This window comes from Microtus ochrogaster, unplaced genomic scaffold (genome assembly GCF_000317375.1).
Source record: "Microtus ochrogaster isolate Prairie Vole_2 unplaced genomic scaffold, MicOch1.0 UNK1, whole genome shotgun sequence".
NCBI classification, from domain to species: domain Eukaryota; kingdom Metazoa; phylum Chordata; class Mammalia; order Rodentia; family Cricetidae; genus Microtus; species Microtus ochrogaster.
This window is the reverse complement of record NW_004949099.1, coordinates 26,128,545-26,136,091: the sequence shown is the minus strand read 5'-3', so window position 1 is coordinate 26,136,091 and position 7,547 is coordinate 26,128,545. Positions and strand designations below refer to the sequence as shown.

At 46.9% G+C, this 7,547-nt stretch overlaps 1 protein-coding gene across 2 annotated transcripts in view; it reads right to left on the bottom strand.

Moving 5' to 3' along the window:
• Lmcd1 (LIM and cysteine rich domains 1) overlaps nt 1-6,871 on the bottom strand; it is a 62,998-nt gene extending 56,127 nt beyond the window's left edge. The window contains exon 1 of one of the 2 annotated variants that reach the window (XM_005364981.2): nt 6,730-6,871. In XM_005364981.2, coding sequence (XP_005365038.1) covers nt 6,730-6,771 — 42 coding nt within the window. In that variant the 5' untranslated portion in view covers nt 6,772-6,871. The remainder of the gene's footprint in view (nt 1-6,729) is intronic. The other variant, XM_026788052.1, reaches the window with a different exon arrangement.
• Nucleotides 6,872-7,547: the final 676 nt, after the last annotated feature.

Here is a 7,547-nt window from a genome sequence, read left to right as displayed (position 1 = left end):
TTTGTCTCCATAGACAGTTTTGTTTTTTTCACAGGATCAAATGTTTTAAAATAATAGAGAAAAAATTCAATCTATGAACAAACCACACAGATTTTCAAAAGCCGCCTAGGCCTGGACATCCATAGTTTTTGCCCTTTAAAGTAGAGAGTGGCTAATTTGATTTCTTCCCCTTTAGCAATATTATGTCTTTTTAAAGCATGTCCTTGTGGGATCCTGGGCTGTGGTTTTCTTGTCCTGATTCATATATTACTGGGCAAAGCATGAGTCAAGCTGACCAAGCATGTTGAGATGTACATTCTCCAGGGAAGCTAATGCTCACACTAATATAGCCTAGAATCTTTGGGTCTAGTATCTCCAGGATTTATTTTAAGAATCAGGATAATAGGGTAATAATGTGATTCCTTAAATGGTTTCTGTACAAGATTCTTAACTGTGGAATATCACCAGCCTTCTAGAAAATCAGGAAGAATACAGAAAGTTCATGTTGTATCCCTAGAAATGGCTGTGAATCAAAGAGGATGACAGTATACTCCTGGGGGTGCTCACATATATCACAGAAGAACAGACGCCTGGTGACATTGGGCAACTTCTGGGAAGTTGTTCCCCGGACTATCACCGAGTTTAGTGAGCTGGGAGAACTTAGTGTATGTGTGAAAGGCTTTGTGATCTGAGAGACCCGGGTTTGACTTCTTAGCCTGTTAAACACGTGGTCTAAATCCACTCAGATGTGGAAAGGACACTTTTGTATTCACTTGGTGATTTTGATCGTGTTGGTGTCAGAGTCCATGGCAGGCAACCTGAGCATTCAGGAGGGAGTCTACCCGTTCTCTCATTTGCTTTTCCCCAAACTTGTCTGTCTTAACAGAGAACAGACAAGTCTCCTGGGAGGAAGGAATCCAAACAGTTGATAACAGTAAGAACAAACACAGTCTTTTTGAGGGGAAAAAAAAAAAGGTGGACAGGTTCATTTCTCAGAGAAAAGAGCAGACTCCAGCTACAGAACTGATGTGAGATTTTGCGCTTTGTGATTGCCTTGTCATTTCTGAATTTGTAAAAGCCGGGATCTGGGCTGACAGAGTGGCTCAGCAGGGAAAGGTACTCGCCATCAAGCCAGATGTCCCCAGGCTGAACTGAGAACCTATGTAACAGAGAGAAGCAACTCCTGAAAGTTGTCCTTCTACATGTGCGCGCACGCGCGCACGCGCACACACACACAGACACACACACACACACACACCCCAAATAAATAAATAAATAAATAAATAAAAATAATTAAAAATAACAGATGTCTCCCTCAAGTATCTAAACTTAGAAACCAAATATAGATGTGTCAACTATTAAAAAGGATCTCAGCTTCCACAGACCCCTACTTTACCTTTGGCTCCGAGAGAAATTCCACAGATGGCATTTCCTAAATCTCCAAGAAATGTATGCTATTGACATGCATGACACCAAGTATGTTCAGAACACCAAAAATGTTCTAAGTGTAGTCAAGGAAGCCCCCTGATATTGACAGGAATTTTAGAGAAGTGGCTCTTGACCCTACACCTGTCAAGGGGGTGACAGCTGCTGACCAGATCCTCTTGCTGTAATATAAAGGAAGAAGAGGACAGTCTCAAAGGAAAGTCGTGAAGGGCAGCAGTTGCCTCTTCCTCTGCAATGCTCTAGAAGGCTCCTGAACAAGTCTGCTTTCCTGAGAATGGAGCATTAGGCCTGTTTTGCCACAGTCACTTGTTTAGGAGATGGTCTGACGTAAAAGGCAGCAGAGAATGAAGGTAGAGGGAAACTGGATTTTATCTAACTTCTGCCACTCCTTAGGAAAATGATCTGTGCAATAGTCCTCCAGTGAGCAAATGCCTGGAAGAAGAATAGTGACTACTTGTTCATTAGTTCATTGATTTTGAGGTGCTTGGGGTAGCATCCAGGGTCTCAAGTGTGCTGGGCATAGGCTTTACCTCTGAGGTGCATTCCAAACCCATCACAGGCCTATATTAACTGCAATGATTCAGCCACCTGCTAGAAAAAAATGAATGTTGCAAGGGTGCTGGGTAAGTGGTGGTGAGATAAGAGCATGCCAGGCCTGCTATGAGTCATGGCAAGTGTCTCTGCTTTATTATACATAGGCTATTTTGACGGTGTGAGTAGGGAAGGTAGGGTGATTCTCCCACCCCAGGCCAGCAGTAGGCTTCTTCTGGGACACAGTCAGCTCACTGCTGTCTCCTCCTGAGAGTGCCCAGAGTACAGGCACGAGAGACACGCAGGAGCTGGGTGGTCTGGCTTTCTGCTATGAGGAGCTCAGCTTGCTCTTGTCCTGCCTCAGCAAACCTGCGGTCATGTGCCCGGAAGACCTTGCTCCCACCTCCGCAGGTGGCTGATGCCCTGCTACTGCAGGTTACCTGGGATCCCTTCGCTGAGCCTCTTCTGAGCCTCTTCAGACACACCTGTGTGTTAGAATGAGCACCTGCCCTGTGCAGAGTCGCGGTTTTCTGAAAAAGACTTAGAGAGGGCTGGTGAAATGACCCAGCCGGTAAAAAAGTGTTTGCCCCACCGGCCTCACTGAGTCTGATCCTTTGTTCTCACAGTGGAAGGGGAGGACTACTGCCTGAGGGTTGTCCACTAACCTCTGCACATGTGCTGTGGCACACACACACACACACACACACACACACACACACACAAATAAAATAAAAAACAACCTTGGTTAATTTCCCCCTTTGAGCTCCTTTTGGGGACAAGCTGTTTTATACACCTATGGGCATACCTCCAACGTGTTGGGTATTAAGGTCTTTAAGTGACAGCTTAATGTGTTTTTTAAGAGTGAGGGAGCCAGTGACATTCTTGAAGAGTCCTGTTTGTGTTGGACTGGCCTGCCCAAGTCATGTGCCAGAAATTTTGCACATGGTAAGAATTAGAGGTGAAAACAGGAAGGGCTTTGGATGTAGATGAGAACAATCCTGGATCGCCCAGATAGCCACGAAGCATATAATGTGGAGTAATAATATGTAGAGAAAGATATCTAGTTGAACCTGGACATAAAACTGGTTATCCCATCTCTTACTGCTGCATGGGTGTTATGTGGAGTAACAGAGCTCTTTAGAGCCAGCACGTTGGCACATGCAGCAGTTTTAAATCTCTAATCTAGTCCATTCTAAATCCCTACAAAGGTCTTCTGGCTATCAGGGCATCTTTCAGAGACTACCAGGCTTCTAGGCACCGCTCCAGCAACCCCTGGTCAGTACTTTGACTCCTCTGAGCCTCTGTTTCCACATCTAAAAGGTGATGAAGAGCTCCAGGTGCTACCCACCAGGCCCCCAACTCTATATCTCCGGGGTGAACTGCTCACTGAGTGACCATCCAAGTTCAGAAGGAGAGACGTGATTCTGCATGGACGCACTTTCTATGTGTCGGGTGAGAATAGAAATGAGATTATTGGTCTTTGCTCCAGATTACCAAGGGGTGTGGGGCACAACTGCCTTAGGCATAGCCGAATGCAAGTTTGGTTACTATTTCCTTGGGACAGCAAAAATTAAAGCATGTACCTTCTTGTATCCACAGGCTTTCAAAATGAAAATCACCACTAAACATCCCGATAGCTGATTTTGTGTGCCTCTGTGTGTGAATATATGTATAGTATTTATACATATCCACATGTGCACAGGTGTGTGTGTGTGTGTGTGTGTGTGTGTGTGTGTGTACAAGTAGCTGTGGTGGGTGGTGACCTAAGACCAACCTTGACTACTTTTTTTCTCCAGAGCCATCCACTTTGTGTTTTTGAGACAGAGTCACTCACTGGAACCTGGAACTTGTCAAGCAGGCTAGACTGGGTGGCCAGCAAGTCCCAGGGATCTGTCTGTCTCTACCTCTCGAGTGCTGAGATCATACAGATATGCCATGACTCTTTATGCGGGCACTAAAGGTTGAACTCAGGTCCTTATGATTGTGTGGCCAACACTTTCCCAAATTAATGGTCTTCCGAGTCCCACTGATTTCTACCAAGTGCTTTGCTGCTGCGCCTTTAATATATATCACCTCACTAATCATCAGTTAGTGTGAGAAGTCAATGCCATTATTGACTCTAGGACACCAACACCACCAACACAGAAGTTAATCACATTGCTCTAGTGCACATCTAGTAAGTGGTGGAGCTGGGATTTGAACTCAGATCTGATGCCCAAATCTGTGGCAGTAGAATGCTTAATAAGCATCAGAAGAACAAATTTGTCCTAGTGATTGGTTCCACCTAGAGACAGGCATTTGGCCTTCTAGGCTCTTTTTCTGCCAAGGAATGTTGGCAGTATCACCATGCCCAGGGACCTGCCTGTCCTGGGGGGAATATCTTCTCTTCCAAGAGAAAAGCAAATGATGGCTCAAGAGCCAGTGGCTTGGGACTGTTCCCCAGCCTCTACCCCTGTGAATGAGAGCATGCATCCCACAGCTAGAGAGGCCGGCAGCCTGTCTGGGCTCAGTCACGTAATCTCCAAGGCCACTCCAGTCTGAGATTTTATATTTTCTCTTGAAGACCTTTTTATGACTTCCCAGCTGCTGGGGATTCCCACCCCTCCCAGTCCTTGGGGGACAGGGCAATGGGGACACCGCAATCCATTTCACATTCTGTAAATAAGCCCTTCGCAACTCGGAGTCTGAAACTGGTTCAGAATATCTAAGTGTGATCATGCTCCCCGAGGCCAAATGTTGTAAACCCCCACAGTTGCGGATTTTTAAAGTAAATATGCAGTAAACTCTTTCAGTGTGCTGTTGATAGGGAGCAGAATTTGGCCACTTCTGCACCATTCAGCAAGGCCCTCTCATCTCAGGCTCCTTCCCTTCCCTCTACTCTTGAGGTTGAAGACATTGGTTAATCCACCCTGTGGTGATCTTCCCCAATGGTTGAAATTCCAAGAGGTAAAAAAATAGCAGCCCTTTCATCTCTGCCCGCTTCATTCTTTCTCTAAGCCTGTAATTGGATCTAAATGGAAAATAAAACCTTTGCAGACCAAGGAAGTTGGCACTAGGCAGGGACATGAAGAGGAACATGTTCCATCTCTGACCCAGAGAATCACACCCTCCTATGCAAGGGACAATCAAAACAAGGCTCTCTCCGATCATAGCCTGGGCTTTTGATGAAGGGAGGGGGTGCTTTTATAGACTTCATCTCTCATTCTATGATGTCAACCAGCTTATAGTAACACACTCCCAAATCATTTGACCTCTCTGAGGACAGAGAAATGCTGTCACACCCCTGCATTCTGGTACTTTGACCGAATTTGGGACAGCAATCCGAACATTTCATACCACAGTGCTACAAGTGGAGAGATGACCCCACAGGCACTCTGAGCAGTCACTGGGGGCTTAGCCGTCAGATAGTCTGCACTTGAGTTGTTTTGAATCTCACTGTAGGCATGTGATGTAGATGCTAGATTGGAGCAGAGGTGAGAAAGGGTGAAGCCTGTTCTCAAATCATTGAGAAAAATACAGGGCAGTAAGAGCAAAGCCTGAATACAGCCGGAAACCACCAGGTATCCCCCTCACTCAGGTCTCATGTTCTGTGAATTCTGGAGGAGAGGGGACACTTGATTCTGCAAATAGTCTGGTGAATGCATCAGGGAGATGCCTGATTAAGTCTGATTTGATGCCGTGTGCAGAGGGATTCACTAGGCTGAGGATTGGGAGGGCAGGAGGTGTGGGGCTTCCTCTCTCCCCCTCTTTTCTTTGTGTCCTCTCCTCAAGGCTTTCTTTTTTTTTTCTCTTGCCTCTCTACCTCCCACAAAGTGTCAGCAAAGGAGGACTTTGCCCTGCAAGATGAAATGTTCTGAAAGCAGAGCTTAATAATGACTGCTTGGGGGAGATTAAACTACACCGTCAACATTGCTATTAAAACTGTTGGGCTGTCTCTCCTCCATATACCATAAATAGGGAAAGTGTGACTTGTCCGCTGTTGTACAGCTAAACTGTGGCAGACCCAGGGCCAGGGTTTGAACACTTCTGCCCCCAGGAGCTACCTTCCTGTGACCTTGTACTTCCTATTTCTCCATCTGGGAAGCATAGGTTTGTCACTGCTGCCTCCCTGTCCCCTATATCTTCTCAAAGTCCAGTCTGCTGCCTTCAGGGTGCCTCAGGTAAGTAGGCAGTCAGCTTGGAGCTGTAGGCATAGCTGCTGGCCCCTCCTGCAGCAATTTACCCATGACCTTCTGGGCTCTGGGCCAGACTTTCTTGAAAGGGAAACGTGCAGACCCTGGGGACAGAAATTAGTTCCCCATGCTAGAATGGCTACCACTGCCAACAGCACCAAAAGAAACTGTTCTGTGTTCTGGAGAAACCACACAACTCTGGGAGGGTAGCAAAGGGGGAGGGTGTGTATCACAGACTCCCAAACTTCACTAAAGCCACACCAGGAAAGCAGAGAAGCGGCGGGGACAGGGTGGGGAAAACGAGGGCATTTCCCATGATCACAAACAAGCGCTTATCCCTGCCTCCTAAATTTTTACTTTAATTCACCTTTAATCAGCGTCAATAAAGAACCAAGACTCAGTGTAAATACTTTTCTTAACAATGGCTTAAAGAGTGGATTTGAGGGATGCGTCTGTTAACTCAAGTAAGTATAACCACCTAATTCTGCTTTTTGTGCATTGTGTGGATTTGACGCATCCCTTAGGGTGTTTCTAGGTACTCTCTGCGACTGAGAGCAAGGGGAACGGGAGGATACACCAATACAGAGGGATCTCAGCTCACCTTTTGTACTCTGGGGTTGAGGTCCTTGGCCACCTTCGCCATCCTAGGAATGCAGAAACAGCTCCTGGCTTCTCAGACAGGGGCAGGAGGGTGTGCAGGAGGGACACTGCAGCTGATGGGTCAAGTTCAGGTTTGTGCACTCAGTCGGCTGCTCTGAGCTCTGCACGGAGCCGCCGTCTGCTTTAATTGGAGAGCGGGACTCCCTCTAAAACGTCGCCAGCCAATGCGAGTGGGCGCCCATTGGGGGCCAGCCAATCAGAGCAAAAGGCTGCTCCCCTCCCTTAGGGTGGCCTCTGCACGGAGGCTGAGAATGCAGCTAAGTTCTACCCTGACGTCAGTGCAGCCTGCGGCTCTGCCACCTAGGGCTCACATCTGTCCCCTAGGCGGCAGGAATCCCTTTCCACGCCCTTCTCCTTTAAAGGGCAAGGAGTGTGTGTGTGTGTGTGTGTCACATCTGTCCCCTAGGCGGCAGGAATCCCTTTCCACGCCCTTCTCCTTTAAAGGGCAAGGAGCAGAGGGAGGGGCAGATGAGACCCAGGCAGATTCATTCAGGTCAAAAGAGAGAGCAAATAGAGAAGAGCCAAGGTATTTTTAGAGAGCTGGCTCCAAAAATAAATGCTGAGCAGTGCTCTCTGCCCACCCTCTTCCTCCTTGTCCTAGGGGTACACGAGGCACGTGGTCAGCAGAAGCCTGGACCGACCCTAAGCTGGGTAAGGTCTCTAGTTACCAGAGAGAAGAGACTTTAGTAAATTAACATTTCTTAAAAACAACAATAATAACAAAAAAGTTTAAAATAACTTTTTAATAAAGTGTTTGGC